This window comes from Ammospiza caudacuta, chromosome 3 (genome assembly GCF_027887145.1).
Source record: "Ammospiza caudacuta isolate bAmmCau1 chromosome 3, bAmmCau1.pri, whole genome shotgun sequence".
Lineage (NCBI taxonomy): Eukaryota > Metazoa > Chordata > Aves > Passeriformes > Passerellidae > Ammospiza > Ammospiza caudacuta.
In genome coordinates this window covers 73,921,249-73,941,921 of record NC_080595.1, presented here as the reverse complement: position 1 = coordinate 73,941,921, position 20,673 = coordinate 73,921,249, and the positions used below count along the sequence as shown (strand labels likewise).

The 20,673-nt window shown below is 39.6% G+C and overlaps 1 protein-coding gene across 2 annotated transcripts in view; it reads left to right on the top strand.

The window, feature by feature from the left end:
* PTCHD4 (patched domain containing 4) overlaps nt 1-16,238 on the top strand; it is a 78,987-nt gene extending 62,749 nt beyond the window's left edge. For both annotated transcript variants that reach the window (XM_058802655.1, XM_058802654.1), the window contains exon 3: nt 14,605-16,238. In XM_058802655.1, the coding sequence (XP_058658638.1) occupies nt 14,605-16,238 (1,634 nt within the window). The remainder of the gene's footprint in view (nt 1-14,604) is intronic.
* Nucleotides 16,239-20,673: the final 4,435 nt, after the last annotated feature.

The following is a 20,673-nucleotide window of genomic DNA, read 5'->3' as shown; positions in this document are numbered from 1 at the left end:
TGGTGGGATGAATCCCATGACCAGAGCAGGGCTATCAGTGGCTAAAGGCTGTTCAGAAGACACAGGGGAGGAAGGAGAGATGGAGGAGATGTGGGTCAGATAAAGAGACAAGATAAGCCCCTGAAGTTTAGCAAATAAGCTTCCAGCTCTTCAAGAATCTCATCCATACAACCCCACAGGAAACTGTCCCTAGGGAGCAGAGCAGAGCTAGAGGATCTCTAAGGATTTCTTCCACCGAGCACAAGACCTGGCAATCCCCAGGAGAAAGACATTAGGAAAGGAAGGCAAGAGATCAGCATAGCTGAGTGGGGTCAAACTAAAAGGCAAGAAGAAAATGTACGGGCAGTGGGACAGTGGGAGCAGAGCCAGGTGTCCTGGAAAGATTACAGGACACACTCAGTTGTGTAAGGATGGGATGAGGAAGACCAAGGGACACCTGGAGCTGAACTTGGCTAGTGACACAAAGACTAACAGGAAGGGCTTCCACAGACATGTTGGCCAGAAAAAGGTCAAATAAGGCATAACCCCTTGACAAAAAATGCTGGCAAACTGGTAACACCAGGCCAGGAGAAGGCTGAGGTACCCAGCAGCATTTCTGCCTGAGAAAACAGCACAGGACTGCAGTGATCTGGTGCTAGAACAGCAGAACTCCATGTCCATGGCTATGTGAAGCTTTCATCTTCCTATTTAAAATGAAAAGATACTTATCATTAACATTTCATAGGAAATAACAACTTTAAATCTAAAATGATGTTACAAACATGCAGATTGTGCAGCAATTTTTTCAGTGGGAACATTTTATGGGAACATTTTCTGTTTTCATTACTGCTTTTCTTGAAAAAATACATTTCAAAATCATAGAAACAGAGGATGGTTTGGGTTGGAAGAGACCTTAAAGATCAGCTAGTTCCAACCCCCTGCCATGGCCAGGGGCACCTTCCACTTTCCACATGGGATATTTTACAGACTACAGCTAAAACTGTTTTAGGAAAAATAATTTTATTATTTCTGGCTGAAATGTTTTTGTATTTTGCCACAGTATTCTGGTTTGTATTTAGCAATCTTTTAAGCCTGTACTGTGCATTTGGAGCCTTATGAATGAAAATATCATTATAAGAACCATTTATCAGCTTGAGAGATATAGACTGAAACGGTACAAATTTCTGGCTCAGTCTTATAATGATAACTCATGACAATATCTAAAATCATTTTTAGTTCTTTAAAACTGAAGGGAAAGAGCAATTTGCTATGTCATCACTGGGATAAATGGGCAACATTCTCAGAAGCAATCAACTAAAATAAACTGATATATAGGTTCCTGTAGGAGGCAAGCAATCTTAAAATGTCTTTCTAAAACAAAGCATAATTTTCCATTCTGTCCCACACTTAAATTGCAGCGATTTACACATATATTTCATTTTATATTTATTGTTATTTGGCTTTCTGAGTAAATTCAGGGTAGTGAGAGCACATAGTGAAGTGCTTCTCGCAATGCTTTGCTGACATAAAATTAATAAAACTAAGCATTCCATAAGATCAGTGATTCCTTGGGAACAGCCAGCACCTTGCTCCTGGCATAGATTATAATTTTCTGTCTTCTGAGCTTTGCAAGCAAAACATTCTTTTGTTAGCAGACTTATGAGGCTGCTTCTTTCCAGATTTTTTACATCTCTCAGTTACATGTACCAAGCTATTAAATGGGATTTGTGGTCTGGGTTTGGGGTATCTCTGCCTTACTCCCATTGCAATGACTGACAATGCAATGTTTTAAAATGTATCAAAAGCACTAAAAAGTAAGGGTTTGAAGTAGTTTGATCCAGCAGTTTCCTCATTCCCCCTTTGTCTTTCAGAGTGTTGAGCTTCCTTTAAGGGGTAATCAAACTTTTTAGAGAGGAAAGACAACTGGAGCAGAGTATCAGATGGAAAGAGGCAGAGATCATCTCCCCAGTTCCTGTTGCCATGATACTTTTAACGGTCAGAGAAATTAATGAATGCACACAGTAAAGGCAAGTGGGAATGATGGGCTCAAAACAGCAGAGGGTTTGGTCCTAAAGCAGTAGGGACACCCTTGTGTCAGTCACCCTATAAAGTAAAGCAGCCCCTGGCCCTACCACCAGCTGAGGGTGCTTTCAACCACTGAAGCCATTGCTATAAAAATCTGATAAACTGAATGAGCACACTGTGTTTCTGCAATGTCCATGGCTATGTGAAACTTTCGTCTTCCCATTTCAAATGAAAATATACTTATCATTGCCATTTCATATGAAATAACAATGTTAAATCTAAAATTTAAGTTTATAGACGCCCCCACCCAAGTTTATAGATATAAACATGGTACCTCAACAGAACTCAGAAATTCAACATCAATGTGATTTTTTGCACTTGCAGTGGCAGAACAGCATCACCATTTGGCCACAGCCTTTACTAGAAAACAGAATAGAGCAAAGGCTGGGACTTTCTATATAATATTAAATTTTTTGCATGCTCCCTGGCATGCTCTTACTCTGTCCATGGCACTTTCCCAAATAATTCCCAGGTGCAAGTTAAGGTTTGTGCATGGCCATTCTGTTCTAAAGGCTAAAGGAATAACATACCATAGTTTACAAGCTTAGATTGCACCAGCTGGCCTCTGTGACAGAAAATTAACCCTAGAAATAATTAATTCATTAGAATGGATGCAGATTAGAAATCTCCAATGACCTCCATAGGGATGTATGTGCAACAAAAGATTCATCAATGTAAACACTACTTCTCCAGACTCCTTGATGTTCTCAGGGAACACATGTTCAAACTATTCTCATGTTCAAATTTTTCCCATCTGAAAATAGGGATATTCAAAATAATAATGGGAAAGGGGAGGCCAGCCAGCTGACTGACTGCTCCTAGTATTCCGAGCAAAAACAACTCTCCCCAAAACAGAAAGGTGTCTCATATATTGTTCCAGGACTAAAGCATTGTCTTAAATTCTCAGAGTTTAGCCAGAATAATAATTAAGTGAAAAGCTTAATGATCATCCCGCTGGGATGGACTGCTAAAGGTCAGGTTTCAGATACGTTAATGAGCTGCTAAATGCTGCTAACTGGAAGCGGCTTTTTTTGTCCTGCACAAGCCAACCCAGTCATGTTTTTGATGGCAACACTGAGCATATCAGATGGCTATGGGAGTTTTGCCATGAAATGAAAGCTCCTCTTGTGCTTTATTTACAACCATTGCAGCAGAGTTTATGAGAAGCAGCTTGAAGGTAAGGCCATGCCCTACCAAACTGAGAAAGAGCTTTTTGGTCTAATTCCATCTTGTCATGGAGTCCTCTGGTCAGTGATTTGGGAAATGAATCAGAGCCATGTAGAGTAGGAGTCCTTCACTGGTGACAGCCCTGACTCGTGGAAAGGCTGAAAAACAATATGGGAAGGAGTCAAGGCCTCACAGGAAAAGCAGAAGTTTTATTATCTTAAAAATTGGGAAAGCAACATATTTTAATAAATGTCTATGAATTTGCGTGGTTTACTTCATCTGTGTCCTGGTCCTACACCAAAGGTATGAATTTCCAAAGACATATACATTGATTGATTCATTGATTGATATCAGGTTTTAAGCCTATAAATAGCAATAAAAATCCTGTGCTGCATGAGGACAGCAAGGCTGAGCAATGCCATGGGCTTGCTGTTGGATCCGTCTGATGGTTCAAAACTAGGCAGTTCAAAGCTAGATAGATTAAAACCAGATTTCTTTTTGCCTCAAGTTCCCTGCCATAAAATTGGTGTAATACCCACAACAATCTCACAGAGGTCATGGTGTTCATTCATATATATAGTGCATGAGGGAATCAATGCATGCACTGCTATACCATCCTACAGCAAAATAATCAATTTTTAATCATTGCTGTGCACAGGTGCCAAGGGTAAATGGGACCTGAGACCAGGCATTCGTATTGTATGAGGCAGGTATTTGTATCAATTCAAAGCTAGGTTTCTAAATGGTATTGCTACAATACTAAAACTAGTAAAGTAAACAACTTAAACACCAGATTTAAGGGCCTGATGAGCTGCACAACTTTAAGTCATGCTTCTCATACATTTGGATTTTAATGCAGTCAGCCCCATGAATACAAAAGAACATAAAATCATTCAGACTGACTCAGGCCAAAGGGTTTATCTAGCTCAGCATCCTATTTCTGATAGCAACCAATGGCAAGTGCTTTAAAAATGGGGATTTCAACAGATCAAGCATCAAGTCATACTCTCCCAAAACACTCCCCAAGGCTCCCGCTGCTTCTTGGCTCATTGACTTGTGTGTCCAAATAAGTTATCTCTGACTTTAATGACCCTTTCTGGGCAATTTTCCTCCATGAATGTGTGCAAGTTCTTTTAACTTGCTGAATGGTCCATATTAGTGTTACAGGGGTTTGAACCAATTTGATACAAGAGTAGCTGCAAGCTGTGGAGCAGCAGGCAGAGCATCAATGTGTGTTGCAGTTTTCATTTTTCAATAAAACTGCATAAAAAATTTAAGGAGAATTATTTTATTCCAGTCATCAGATAAGTAATTTCTTCTCTCTTTGATTCATTTTCCTTTTAACCCCTTGTCTAATGAGAGGAAACCCTTAGGTCCAAGAAAAGTCTTTTGGCTGTGAAGAGGAATGCTGAGCACCTTTATAACCATTTGGTAGCTTGTCTGAATGAATTCCTGCATCTACAGCATTGCCTGTCACTGCTGTCTGATAAATAATATATATGTAACCTACACATCCTGTATTGGCAACCTGGCTTAATTTATAGGGACACACAGGGAATGTGGGAGAGGGAGAGCGTTGCTGTGTGAGCAGCTCAGTTTGTGTTTCACAGAGCAGGGCAGCAGCCACGGTGCTGCATCAGCTGCTTGGCAGCTGCCTGTGATCTGGGGCAGCCAGATGTGAGCATGTGAGGATGTGGAGATATGGGGATGTAAGGATGCTTCCCAGCCTGAGCAGTCCCACTGGTGGGACAGCCTGATCCAGAGCCCTGGTGCTGCAGTGATCCCAATGCTGTCCCAGGCTTGGCAAGGGCAGTGCAGCAGCCTTCTCCCATGCTCCTGTGCAGTGCAGGAATAGGGCTTTTTGGGAAGGGAAAGGGAGATTTAATACCTATTTTTCAAGTTGCTGAGTCAGTCCCTGTATTTCCTTCACTACCAGCAAACAAGCAAAAGGCCCATGTCACCTCCCCCTTTTCTGAAGTAAACAAATGTCAGCAAATCCTGCACTAACAACACTGTTAAAAATATCACCCTGTCAGCAGACAGGTTCATTCCCTTTGTCTGAAGCTCTCTTCATTGCAGTGAAGGTGTGCTGTTACATCAAGATAAGCAGTCTAGGTGGAAATCTCAGTGTCCAGGGGAGGAACAGAGACATTGTGCTCTGCACCACAGTGTCAGCAGCTAGAGTAATTTCCAAGTAGGAATCATTAGTGTAGGAATTTGACAGGATTTGACCTGGTAACTATCAAGGTAGAGGCTAGCCCTGCTTTACTCAGCTGGAATTTGTCCCTGGGGTAGCAATTGAAAATTAGCTATTTCAGCCAAGATGCAGCACTCACTCTCTTTAGTGAGTTTCAAACCAAGTTAACCCCAGCACCAGCTCCACACTTAGTGAAAAGATGGTGCCCAACTAGATTTTGGGGATGTATGGAAAATATTCATGATCAGAGTGACTATATACCTTTCAAAGGGAGATAAATCCCCACAAAGCTTTTCCCAGATGATTTTCCATCTGTTTCAGGAAGGGAATGTTGGTTGTTACAATGAATAATTTCACTGGGGAAAGTTGAAGAATGAACTTTTTCTGCTCATTGCTTGTTATGTCAGGATCTTGCAATTCAGAGACTTCAGATTGTGCAGACAAATGGATCTTGCCACTGAAAGGTAAAAGTTTCCTCCCTTCACAACTGGGTCCCACCACTGACAACATTATACACTTGCCTTATGGATAAAACTCCAGGAATTTGTCCCACTCTGTTCAAGCAGTGCTTCACTCTCTTCATTTGCTCAAACTTACAAAAGCACAGGTTATTTTTTGGACATATCTTTTTTCACATCTATTTACTTGTCCAGTTATTTTAGCATTTTTCTTTGAAGAAGCTATTATTGCTCCATCTTTGCCAGAAAGCAGAAAATGACCAAACATTGTTTCTATAATAAGTGCAGATTATTTTTTTTGGATTCCAGAATCTACACTTGATTGAAACATCTTCCGTTCTTGAGTCTCACTGATACTTTATTCTTTTGGATGTTACTGGATTATCAAATCCAGGTAATAAAATGTTCCAATCAGTGCCACAAATTCATCCTATGCTTTTAGCCTAAATAAGTGTACAATATATTCATTTAAGACTTGATCTAGATTCATTACCTTGTTTTCTACATGTCACTTAAACTCTCATCAATAAATAGCAGTTTCCATATGTGCAGTTCTTGCTTACAATGTTCATTAAAAGGCTTAAATGAGAAACAGCAAAAGCATTTTAATTCATTGCTAAGCACAGCAGAAAACTAAGCAGGATTCCAACTTTATGTACAATTTGCAAGGCATATACATTAGCTCAAACATAAATCTCCCTTAATGAGGTTAAATCTCCCAACTATTAATCACATCCATTGAAACATTCTCCATGTTCAGCTCTATTTCAGTGCAGGGGGGGTGCTATTTAATATTTCTGTTCCTTCAAAAAATAAGAAGAGTCTGGGAATGAAAAATTGTAAAATTCTACCTTAAAATGAACTGCAACAACCTTGAATACAAAGTGTCATTACAGTTTAGTTAGAAACATGTTTGTGTCTGGACTAGCAGCTCTTTGGCTTATCTCCAGGGCTCATCCTGGGCTTCTACCCAGGGATGCTTATGGAGGAGCTCTGGAAATGTCTTTTGAATAAGAAAGATCCAAAACTGGATAAGATTCAAAATCAGAGATGCCAAATTCTTGTTAGCATTAATTATTCTTAATTTAAATCAAGATCAAGGTCCCTCTATGGTGGTCTCCGTGTAAACAGGGATAACAGTGTTTGCCTCCAAAATGAGAGACAGAAACTGATGAAAGATCAAGGATGTGCCAGAGGGATGTGATGTGTAAGTAAATGATCTCCATGTGATTTAGCTCAGTTCCCATAGTTGCTTACTTATGTTTGGGCTTCTGTGTGTAGTCCAGGGCATTTATTTTGAGTTGGATTGGAAAGGGTAGAATGAGGGGGCTGTCAAGGTCTGTAAAATGAATTACCTGAAGAGGGAACACATCAGAAAGGAGACTAAAAGAGCATTAACCACCGCCTGTAATCTGTGTTTCCAACAGAATGGTGTTAATGTAATTTATATCTTGATGTTTCTTAGGAGGTCGGAAGGCAAGGGACAAACTACAGCTGTGACTGCTACATCCTCACACCATTTCCTTCCTGTACAGGTGTCTACAGCTGGGCTGTGGTTGGGAAGCTGGCAGAATTTCATGGGAGCAGTGTTAGGCTGATACTGATCTTTTCTGAAATGCAGTTATACAGCCAACTGCAGACAGAATCAAATGTTTGCCTCTCTGCTCACTGCTCCTCAGCCTCAAACAATCATGGGGTTGCTGTCTGCTAGGCTTCCCCAAAATGCCTGTCAGGAGACCAAAGCTTTTATGTTTTGGTCTCATTGGAAAGTCTCAGAATTATTTAAAAAGCTTTCAGAAGTGCTCATGCAAGCAGAAATAAATGCAATTACTCAGAGTACACATGAAGGAATAGTCTGTATATTTAACAGGAGTGTCCCATGATGCACTGCTACTTTTTAAATGAGGTTCATATTGTAATGGGGATACATCAAAACTTGGAAGCTGGAAGAATTGACAAGTTCCAGCGTATGGCAAAATGACCATAGTCTGGCAGAAATTTTTTTAAGGAAATTAAAGTATCTATTATATAAAACTGACTTTGCTGCTGATATTTCTGGTGGATTTAAGTGCATTTTCTGTGTTTATCAGAAGTGCTAAAATCTAGCAATAATGAAATCTCTTGTGCAGCACTGGAGATTTCCCTGAGGTCCCTGTCACTAAGGATGAGGGCTCAGCTGGCTGAGGTTTTATTGCACTTGGTTAAATATTCTTTCTATAAAACCTAGTTTTAAAATGAGACAATTTATTATGATAGAGATCTGTTACTTAAAAGAAGAATTCTACCCAGAATACTTTTCAAGACAGAAAGGCACAGCAGGGTGTAAAACCCCTCTGTCAGCATTTCTACACAATCTGGTTAGAGAAGAAATTGTGCATGTAGTGACCTCACAGGAGAATGGACCTAGAAAGGATTTAATTTCTCTGTTTAAATGCTTTTAAATATCATGAAATGCCACATACCAAATGAAATAAAGAAGTATAGGTTTAGTGAAAACAAAATTTCTGCAGGAGCTTCAGCAGGAGGTCTTGACTGAACTTCATTTTTTGCTGCAGTTGCTGTAAGCTCTGTGACATTCAGAAGATGTAAATACTGAAAATTCCTATTGCTCAAGGAGACTCCTCCCTTTGGACAATGCTACTCATCCGTGCATCACTGCCACAGTTAGACCCTCTATCCCCAAAGTCTGAACCATCCCAGGGATTTTACCGGCAGGATGAGGTCTGACTTTGCCTCTAGTGGGAGATTCTGGAGAAAGGGTAAACCTGAGTTTACCCCCTAAACTATGAGAGTGGTTTAGTTCCTCAGCTGCCTCATCAGACCCTCCCAGTTACCGCTAAAGCAGCACAACAGCCAAGGCAAAACTAAGTAAAGACGAAATTGTCAACAACCCAACTGTGTGAACAACTCAATTGCCATCACTTTACAAGTACCTAGAGAGATGTAAAATTAAAACCATTTTTTTCCTACCTGCATTTTAGATTAGTTTGAAAACATATTCTCTATCTTTTCCTTCTCCTTAATCAGGCTGGGACAATACTCAGTGTTGTGGTTAGGGTCCACTTCTTAGCTGGATGCAATGTTCTGAGATTTACCTTTATGGAATGGGATCTAGTTTAAGGTACACATTTCCTACTGCTCCCTAAAGTATGACCAAGCTTCAAATTTTCTCTGCCTTCTTCATCAAAATCCCTAAGGATTTACTGACTCTTCATAAAGAAGTGGTTTAATAATTTTTTTCTATTGCTTCTTCCCTCCCTGAGATCCAGAGAGTCCTTGGTGACTGTGATTAATTTTTTTAATCTCTGTGCTTCAGTTTTTAAATGTAAGTGGGGATACCAATATTAATGATACTACTATTAGTGATTTGGCAGAACAACAAATGCGTCCTCCACTGCAGTGTGTTGAGATGGAAAGATTTTCCTCCATAAAAAAAAGTGATGATATGAACCTAAACTCTCTAAAATGGGGTGTATTTTCTAATCAATAAATCTGGATAAGAGAGTCCAAAGAGCCAGCAGCCTGGTCTAGTAGGAGGCATGTCTGTCCATGGCATAGGGTTGGAATTAAATGGTCTTTAATGTCCTTTTCAATCCAAGTCATTTAAAAATTCAATGATTCTGCACTTCAATACGCTCCTAATGATCATGGCCCCTGCTATTAGGGGGCATTGATTAGACAAAACTAGACAAGTTTTTCTAGGACATTAATTGCCTATCCCCTGTGGAAAAGAAAGGAAAAAAAAAAAGGTGTTTTCCACCTAGGTAAAATAATGTAAAGTTTATTTCCATTGGATCACAGCAAAGAATTATAATGTAAAAATATATTTCCTGCCCACTACTATGATTTAAAAGAAAGCTGCCTCCTCATCCTTTGTATACATTACAAGTTACATGTGTGGCTGTTAATGAAAACTGGGTACAATACTTGAATTTCTCAGTGCAGAAATGCTGAGTAATCTGTGCTATGGCACTTCTACGACTTTTTTTGTTTGTTTGAAATATAATGTACAGGCCAAGGTTATCACCACATTGACTGCTGTCACCAATTGCAGCAAATAATCTTTATGCCTTGATTCAAAAAAAAAGTGCAGAGTCATCCTGATCTCCTTTCCTAGAAAGTTTACCAAAGCTGGCAGCAGCCAGCAGCTCTCCTTCCAGCAGAGCCCCGTGGCCTCAGACTGGGGTACCAGTGGCTGTCATGAGGAGTGATAAATGCACGTCAAACTCCTGTCCAAAGAAGCTGACTGATTGTGACAGAAGGAACAGCTAAATGCTGAATAGGCATGATTTGGTTAAGAAAACTCTGAAGACAGATTGTTTTTCATGCTTAAAAAATCCTAAGCATTCTAAGCAGAGATAGGTATGATGGTACTAAAGAAAGAGACCTCAGGAATGTGAACCGAATCTGCCTCCCAGCACAGACAGGATGTACCCAGCACCTACATTAACATTTATTAATCTGACCTTTAGACTCGCAATGAAGAAGACTTAATCACCTCCTAAATTGTGTGTTTCAGAGTTTAATGAAGCTTAAAGAAAACAAGAAAGCTTTGTTTTTTCTGATATCTAATTTAATGGTTTTGGGGGATTTTTTTCCAAATGAAACCAATGACTTCTCCTTCTCAAGTAGAAATGAGAAAGATTTGATTGTTGTCTGTATTATACCTTTTTTTATTTTGAATGTTGTTGAATCCTCACTGGCATTCCAGTCTATGAGGGGGAAAAAATTAGACTCAATCAGTTTCTCTTTGATTTTCATGTAGAAATAACAGGGTATTGTTTGCTGGTTTTATTCTCCAGAACATTCAGCCTATTTTGTACCATTTTTTTTAAATGTCATCCACAACTGAAGTTTAGAGCTAGGTGATTTTAAAGGTCATTTCCAAAACAAATCTTTCTATGATACAGTAAAAAAAAAAATCATGCCCCATTTCAAAACAGTGCTCCAGTCCTCCTTTTGGAAGATGGATACTTTACTTCTTCTTTCCATTCTTCTTGGACCATCCCATCTACATTTATCCCCTGAAATGATTTCTAATTGTTCAGAGATTTCTTTGACTTAACTTTTAATTGATTCATTTCTCCAGGTTGATTGAATTTAACTCAACCAAGTTGTCTTTAATCTCTCATTTCACTCTTTTTGTTTCTGTCCCTATTCTCCTCCAACTTATCTGCTCATAATTAATATTTTGCTCTTAAATTTGAGGCAGAAAAATGCATTATTTATTTTCATCTTCTCTGTGGCCTCCCTTTCTTGTTCTCCTACCCTCACAAATAATGGACTAAAAATTTCTTGTCTCCTTTCCTTTAAAGTAGTCATAGGCCATTGCCTGTCCAGCAAATAAAAAATTGCTGTACTTCATTCATGTCATGTTACTACCAGAGAAACTTGTCAGTTTTGACCCAGAGCCAAAGACCCTCTGAACCTTCCTAGAACTGCTCAGTGAACTTAACTCCACTGTCAGTGTTGTTGTGGCATTAGGAATGAGGCTGGAGAAACAGAATTTTATAGAGTGACTATGTTGTCTGAATCTTGAGAACTGTCAGAAGACATTCAGGAAAAATGGATTTGTATCCTTGTTGGGAGAAGGGAATAGACCTGCTTATCTGGGGAGAGCAACAGAGGCTGACTGGAAAACTTGGTATCAGACTAATGACATGGGCAAACCAGTCAGGCAAAGATTTCCTTTTGTGTCAGCAAGGGAATTACTGTTCTGTATTCCCCAATACCTGTGTTTGTGTGATAGAAATGAAGATTCTTGTAAAAGAGGAATAAATGAAATTAACTTCTGTACAATAAGAATCATAAGAAAATCAGTGCCAATTTTGATACTCAGAAAAGCTACAAATACCAATACTTTTTTTCCTTGAGATAATATTTTTTTCTAATTGCAAAAAGCCCTAGAGTTTAATTAGAGTGTTTTAATTTTAAACATTATCACAAGTTTGAGTACACACATTAGTGCATACTCTTGCATAGCTCTTCACACATATGTTTGACAATAAACTCTATTATTTACTGTGTAACTCCCCAAGGTCAAATGCACCCAGGTACTCATCACTGAGAATGTGATATGTTAACGCTTATAAATTGATAACAATAAAAACATGACAAAAATGCAACTGTGAACAAAAACTTGCAGCAGGGCAGATAAGTGAGATTTTGGAATAAGCAGAGAAAAGTCCATATTATTGTTAATTGTTGATAGAGCTGGTAGAGCATTGCTTCACCCATTCCAGTGGTGGAGTGCATCCAGGGAAGAGAACAGAGCTGGGGAAGGCTCTGGAGCACAGGTCTGAGGAGGAGCAGCTGAGGGAGCTGGGAAAGGGGCTCAGCCTGGAGAAAAGGAGGCTCAGGGGGCACCTTCTGGCTCTGCACAGCTCCTGACAGGAGAGGACAGCCAGGTGGGGTTTTATCTCTTCTCTCAGGTGATTACCAATAGAACCAGGGGAAATGGCCTGGAGTTGCTCCAAGGGAGGTTTAGGTTGAATATTGGAAAAATTTTCTTCACTGAAAGGGTTGTCAAGCATTGGAACAGACTGCCCAGGGAAGTGGTGGAACCACTGTCCCTGAAGGCATTTAGAAGATGTGCAGATGTGTCATTGAGGGCCATGGTTTAGTGCAGGGCTTGGCAGTGCTGGGTTAATGGTTGGACTCGATGATCTTAAAGGTCACTTCCAACCTAAATGGTTCTGTGGTTTGTGTATCATTAAATGAAGCCATGCTAGGACATGGGCCCTTGAAATGGTGACCAGCCTGGTCCACAACCTGCAGGAGACAAACACTTGATACAGTCACATAAACATTGCATTCAAGTCACTTGATTCTGCAGAATTATTCAGCTGAAGGAGACAATCCTTTCTGCTTGATGGCCCAAAAATGACAGTGTGCAAGGCAGCTGTGCCTTGAGAATTTGAACAACTCACCCCAAACTTACCAGGGAATTCAAGGTCCCTCCTGAGCTGAGATGCTGGCTCATAAGAGAGCAGCATTTCCACACAGGCTTTTTGCTAGCTGCAAGACTTCTGTACCAATGTATGTTTATCTTTCACTGGGGACACTGATCTGCAGTAGAGCAGGTAACATTCACAGAACCTGACAGTTTATGCTGTAATTTTCCCTGCCTAGAAGGGCTGTCAGGAGTCTGCTCTGGGCAACATAAGCAGCTGTATGAATCCAAACAATTTAAATCTAAAGACAAACTCAACAGACCTTTCATTGCACACACTTGGTTATTTGCAAATCTCCTGTTGTCATATTTCTGGGTTTGATCTGAGAAAATTTGCTTTGTGTCTGCTTTGGTTCATGCAATTCTTCTACTACAGTGAGTGAAGGCTCACAAACAGAGGCAGAAACATCTGCAATCTACTCCTACTTCTTTTTCTGCTCATAGTGTGTCTCCTTACACTGGCCAGAATTTTCTCAAGGCTAGATCCAAAGTGAAGAGACCTTTTCACTTTCTAATCCAAATTCAAATTTGTGGTTTTAATTTTTTTTAATTGTTTTAATTATTATTTGAAAGCCAAATTTAATTGTTATTTGAAAAGCCAAACCATTTTGGATGGGTTTTTTGAATGTTGGCTTTTCTATTTTCCCTCAAGTTGAAATTCTCTAATGGTAAATGAAAAAAGAAGATGCACGTGTGTATATATTCTTTTCAACATACACGTTATATGAGTATGTATATATGATATATAACTTGTTTGTTAAAGTTTTCCATAAGATCAGCTTCAGCTTTATCATTCTGTCACAAAACTTAATAGCTGTAGACTTCCTAGACTGTGACTATGATGAGTAAAATTAAAGTAAGTCTGTATGAAATTTTAGTTTATTAAAATATCATACCCCAAAAACACTTATGAATGGAATACAAAGTCAGAACCTGTCATGAAATACTGACCAGATCTGACTTTTCTGAATGTCCTCTCACATGAGCTAAGAGAACTCCTTGTCACCAGGAGGAGCTCTGGATAGCAGAAAGAGACACAGATATAATCACAGAAAATAAACCCATATATTTTCTAGATAACGAATGTGGACCAATGACTTATCCAGTACACTACTCTCCATCATCACCACCAGCATATCAATTTTCATAGTGTGCAAATTTGCATGCTATCATTAAGAGCTCCAATTTCACTCAGTAGGCAGAGAATCATGATACAAATTACTCTGGTTATTTGTATTTACAGCATAATTTTTCCTTCATTATTTACAAAGAAACAAGGTGTCCTATTCTTGGTCACAACCACTCATTTCTCAACTAATTCCTTTAATTTATACTCTTTGGAAGAAAATGTTACTTGTATTTTAAGTTTTTGAAGTTGAACCACTTAAACCTTGAAAGCTGTAATAGGATGAAAAAAGGAATTTTTAAAATGAACCCCAGACTCGAACCAAACTTCACATTCTCCTGTATTTGCAGTCCATTTGGAAAGTAATTCAATGTCCACTAAAATCAATTAGTATCTTCATTTTTTTTCTGAGCATGTAGAGTCTTAGAATGTCACGACTGTAAATTTCAGCACCTGCAGGTGAACGTGTTCTTTAGCTTTAGACAGACATTTAAGAGTTTTCCATTTGTTTAACTGGTGACAAAAACGCAACAAAATTTAGCTGACAACATTTTTTTTACTGCTGGAGGATGAAACACCTGGGGGATGACTGGACCCCCTATATTTATGCTCAAATACAAACTTTGTTTTCTCATTTCAGGTCACGGAACCAAAGGAGTGTTTGAACTTCTTTCAGGATGGCGTCGGACCAGGGAGAATCTACCCTTCAAGGACCGAGTAGCAGATGCCTACTCAGATGTCATGGTCTCCTACACCATGACCAGCTCCTTGTACTTCATAGCCTTCGGCATGGGGGCAAGCCCCTTCACCAACATCGAAGCTGTAAAAGTCTTCTGCCAGAACATGTGTGTCTCCATCCTGTTGAACTACTTCTACATCTTCTCTTTCTTTGGCTCCTGCCTGGTCTTTGCTGGCCAGCTGGAGCAGAACCGGTACCACAGCATCTTCTGCTGTAAAATCCCCTCGGCAGAATACCTGGACCGGAAACCTGTGTGGTTCCAGACCATGATGAACGATGGCCATCAGCACACTTCCCACCACGAGACCAACCCGTACCAGCACCACTTTATCCAGCATTTCCTCCGAGAGCACTACAACGAGTGGATTACCAACATCTATGTCAAGCCATTTGTGGTGATACTGTATCTCATCTATGCCTCTTTCTCCTTTATGGGGTGCTTACAGATTAATGACGGAGCCAACATCATCAACCTTCTTGCCAGTGAGTCCCCAAGCGTCTCCTATGCCCTCATACAGCAAAAGTACTTCAGCAACTACAGCCCCGTGATCGGCTTCTACATCTATGAACCTCTGGAGTACTGGAATGGTACTGTGCAAGAAGACCTAAAAACACTCAGCCAGGGGTTCAACACCGTGTCCTGGATTGAGCAGTATTACCAATACCTTCGAGTGGGTAACATCAGTGCAACCAACAAAAGTGACTTTATCAGCATCCTCCAGAGCTCCTTTTTAAAAAAGCCAGAATTCCAGCACTTCAAAAATGACATCATTTTCTCCAAAGCTGGAGATGAGAACAATATAATTGCTTCTCGTCTGTACCTTGTGGCCAGGACTAGTGAAAATACTCAGAGGGAAGCGGTGGAACTGCTGGAGAAGCTGAGGCCCCTTTCTCTTATACAGAGCATCAAGTTCATTGTGTTCAACCCTACTTTTGTTTTCATGGACCACTATGGTTTATCAGTAACTATGCCCGTCCTGATTTCTGGTTTTGGCATCCTGCTGGTGTTAATACTGACCTTTTTCCTGGTTATCCACCCTCTGGGAAATTTCTGGTTAATCCTCAGTGTCACCTCAATAGAGCTGGGTGTCCTTGGCTTGATGACCTTATGGAATGTAGACATGGATTGCATCTCTATACTGTGCCTTATCTACACTTTGAATTTTGCCATAGATCACTGTGCACCCCTGCTTTATACATTTGTATTAGCTACTGAGCACACCCGAACTCAGTGTATAAAGAACTCCCTCCAAGAGCATGGGACAGCCATTTTGCAGAACGTTTCTTCCTTTCTTATCGGGTTGGTCCCCCTCCTCTTTGTGCCTTCAAACTTGACCTTCACACTGTTCAAATGCTTGCTGCTTGCCGGCAGTTGCACACTTCTGCACTGTTTTGTTATTTTGCCCGTCTTTCTAACCTTTTTCCCACCTTCCAAAAAGCACCACAAGAAAAAGAAACGGGCCAAAAGGAAGGAACGAGAAGAGATCGAATGCATAGAGATTCAGGAGAATCCTGATCATGTTACAGCAGTCTGAAAGGCTTAGAAAAATATAGTAGTATATTCTCTTTTTAAAAAAGCGTTGCACAGAGATGCAGGGAAAATAGAGCAAAGATCTCAGCTGCTTGTGCTGGCCAGGTCTGACAAGGCAAAGGAAGATCAAGAAGGGGTATTCGTGACACCTCAAGGTGCAAACTTTTTTTAACAAAAATAATGAAAGTGAAATAATTTCAAATGTTTCCTTTGAATCCTCATTCTCCACCAGGGAAGAGTCTGTTGGCCATTAAGTGTTCCTGAGTCTCAAACTGTAGCTGTAATGGGAATTGCTTAATATGTCATATGTAGGACTAAAACTAAGGTGAAAAACAGGGTTGCCATTAGGTAAACACTAGGGGGAAAGGCAGATTTGTTTGAAAAAATTGTCCATGGAAGAGAATGAAACAATATTTCAAATAAGAAAAGGTTACAAGACCAAGAGAGATTGAAAATGCCATGGTAATTTTTTATTTTCTTGAGCAAGTTAGTTAAGATGAAACCTATGCACTTGGGAAGTAAATGTTTAAAACTATCTAAGCCAAAGTACTTCCCAAATCCAGTACACCTTGTATATCTGTAACACCACAATTAGAGCATTATTGCAAATATGGATGGCAGAAGGATAAAAGTACTGTTTATACAGGAGAAGAAACAATCATAGCCATTTGTAAATCTAACACGTGGTTCCTTTAAATGTGACATATCACTACTATCCCAAGAGGTCACAGCTGGTAGTTAATACCATACACCTATTCTGGTAATTATGAATTTCCCCTTGAATTAACAGATCTCACAAAACTAACCCAGGCCATCATCACTGCAGCACTGTTTGCAGTTCCTGCAGTGCAACACTTCTGAGTCCTAATTTATTGGTGTTGACATTAAATACTGAATATTAATCAAGCAGGAGCTACAAACGCAATGATGGATTGCATTTCACAGGCACAATGTGACCGTGTAGCAGCTGAGTCAGCTCTGGAGCGCCTGCACAGTCTTAGCATCATATATTTGGTCCAAGGGATGAAGGGATATGTTTGCTGGTCCCTGCAATATGCTGCAGGAAGTGGGATTTTCCCCTTCTTTAAGCAAAACATTATACAAAAAGTATATGCCACACACTAAAAAAAAAAACACCTTGTAAATGTTTGCATGGGGTCAGATCAACCCCTAGTTGTAAGAAGACAGTCTGGTCCCCTGTGGGAAGGGGAGGGGAGGGTAAAATGTCTTTTTTACTGTTATTATTATTCCTAAATATTTGAGTGTTGATCATCTGCAACATAAAGCTTTGTTATGGCAGTTAAAATTTCACAGGAGAGTGCAGTAAATCCTCAGTTACTATGTGGCACTAGAAATTGTACTGTAAAGAACTGTGAATGACTTTCTCTGCTTTGTAAACTATTCAGCTTAGTAGCCCAAGGGAAGGGATGAAAACAGATCTAGCCATTTCAGTTTGCTCTTGGCCCAGTTCTGCACTGGAGCTTGCCATGTCAATCTCTCCTTTCAGTATTTTAAAAGGGCTTGCTTTCTACTTTCTGGAATATGGTCCAGCATCTCCTCCATGAGCAATGTCTTCCTGAACCTATAGTATCCATGAGGACACTATGTAAAGCTATCACTATATGAAGTGTCTATGTCTACTTTGTATTACTTGTGGCTACCTTTAAAAGATAATCTGGAAGCTATTTGCCTTCCAAAATGTGTATACATGTCTATTTGTGGCTGATAACTCAGTCTCAAACCTGCAGAGTTTGCTGACAAGGAAGTGTACATATGTCTTACTAAAAAGCTCTCTGCAAGATGTTAATTCTTTGCTCTGTGACATGTCTCACCTCTTCCTACTGTTTTATGGTTAGGAAGAGACAGAAAAAAATCACCTGCAGTACAAAAAAAAAAAAAAAAAGCCATTTGAATGCCAGTTCTAATGTTCATGAGCGGCTTCTGCTTCCAAGGAATGCAATTTCACCTCTTCTCTATATTTTCTGTACTTTGCCATTGTCATTTGCCAAAAATGACCTCTGTGTTGTAGGAGTGGTCAAAGCTCTTGATTGTTGGAGAAAATTTTTGAGTGCAACATGTCTTGGAGAGGGAAACTTTCTAGACAGGCAAAGCTTCCAAAGTTTGACTCTAGACTGAAAATTCAGGGGTAGCTAGATCAAGGTTACTGGTTTGACCCAAAATATTAAAGGGCCAGACACAGAACTGAGATCTAAATAGTTCAGTAAGGCTTAGAAGCAGGGGATGTTTTAGTGTTGGGTTATGGGTCAGATGTGTTTCTAGTTAGGAAGTTTTTACTGACTTTGATTTGCATCTTGATGACATTGTGCAATATCCATCCCATTTTGAACAATCCATTGTGAATGTCAAGCTTCCCAATCTTTTTAGATTTCCTCCACTGCCCACACAAAACCTGGATTGTTGCAGCACTGTGACCCTTGGTTATCACTTCTGGAGGTGTCACCTGGGAAGTTCCTGGTCTTCTCTTGCACTGCCCAGATGTATCCCAGGGATGTCTGTCATGCATTGTGTTGAGGGAAATAGCACTTTCCAAAGCCATCAACGCCAGGATTCATCTCATCTAACTTCAGATATTAGCAATGTAGATATTTATATCTGAACTTCCTTTATGGCCATAAGAGAGTGACAGACACTTCTGATCCATTTTACAGCTGTATATTAGCAGTAAATGAAACACATTTTTTAAAATTCAGATTTCTGTCCACCGGTGATCAAGGAAGCTCAACAACTGATTCAAACACAGACATCAGCAATGCTATCTCATCCAGTCTTGGGAAGATTAACCCTACTTAAAATAACAAAATATTAAGAGAAAGAGAAAAGATTATAAACATGCCTCCCAAGCTTCAATTTTAGCCATAATTTCCAGGAATATCTCAGCCCAATTTTTATGTTTTGTTTATGAAGTATTATGCACAATAAAATTGTTTTAAAAAGTGGAATTTCCATAGCAGAGTAAAGACACCAGAAAATGTCAATATTAAAGGTGGGCTCACATAAATGAGCAAGAATTTGATGAAGTGTCAAACCAAGTCCTCTCAGTGTCATGCATGTGCAGTAGCACTTGTATAACAGGTACCAAGTATATAGATCACACACTGGGACTAGAAGGTTTTTATTTCTCTGTCGATGCAGGAGTGAAGTAGAAAACAAACCACACCTTTCATGGATGTAATTTTGTTATTTTTTTCAACCAATTTCCACATCCACCAAAAAAGAACCAGTGCAGCCTTTACTTCTGCAAAGAGATCAGGTTCTGTGGAACAAGGAAAACTGGAATAATTTTGGGACACAGAGTCTGTATTTTTTAATTCTTTCTACTTGTTTTTGTTTACTTTTCTTGCATTTTTTTTTCCAGTACACTATATCTTTTTCTACATCATCTTTTCAGCCTAACTGGAGCTGCATAGCACCTGTGAAGAAAGCACATACCTCATGCCAAGCAATTTGACACTCTGATAACATGCTGCATACTGGATCTTCATTACACATCTTTTTTCCCAGTCACCATATATCCCATGCAATACTGTGCATATTCCTTTAATGTCTGATTTTATATATGGTCTAGATAATCTTCCAAGAACCTTGTGTGCATCTCCTGCTTGGTTTGATTTCTTTCCCTCAAAATATATTGCTTTGAATTTATTGTCGAGATAACTCTGTTGAAGTCAACAGATTTATTGCCATGATATATTTGACTTTGCATGTCTTCTATCTGCTAAGAAGTGATACCATGACAAATGAGCCTCTTACATTGTTGGTGTGCTTGTTGAACAAAATATCTGTCTCCACTCTATAGCCATAGTTGCATGCTGCACTTGGGGGGCTGCAGTGAAGATTTATTTTTTTACACTTTGTTCTGTGGGCTATTTTAATCTAAATCTAATAATTTTTTTCTCTTTTTAATTAGCGTTAAGTCTTCATCTTTGTAGTCCAGTACTTGATGTAGTTTTAAATTAGATTTTAGGAAGAAATTCATTACTGTGAGGGTAGGGAGGCCCTGGCACAGTTTGCCCAGAGAAGCTGTGGCTGCCCCACTCCTGGTTGTGTCCCAGGTCAAGCTGGACAGGGCTTGGAGCAGTGCAAAGTGTGCTGCCCATTGCAGGTGGTTGGAACTAGATGGTCTTTAAGGTCCCTTCCAACTTAAACCATTCTATGTTTCATAGATTTATTGCCTAACAAAGCAAAGCACTCTTTAAGGTCAAGGTAGATACGGATGCACGACACCTTGAATGCATAATTTAAAAAGATTATCTTCAGGGTTATCACCCTCAACTTTTTACTTCAAACAATTCCTGTTTAGAATGTAACCTGCTACATGTTAATGTCTATTCAAGTTCCTTGAACAACTCTAGTTTTGAAATTTTCTCTGATGGGAAGGAAAAGAACCAGGGGGGAAGGAAGAATACGCAGTTAAGTGG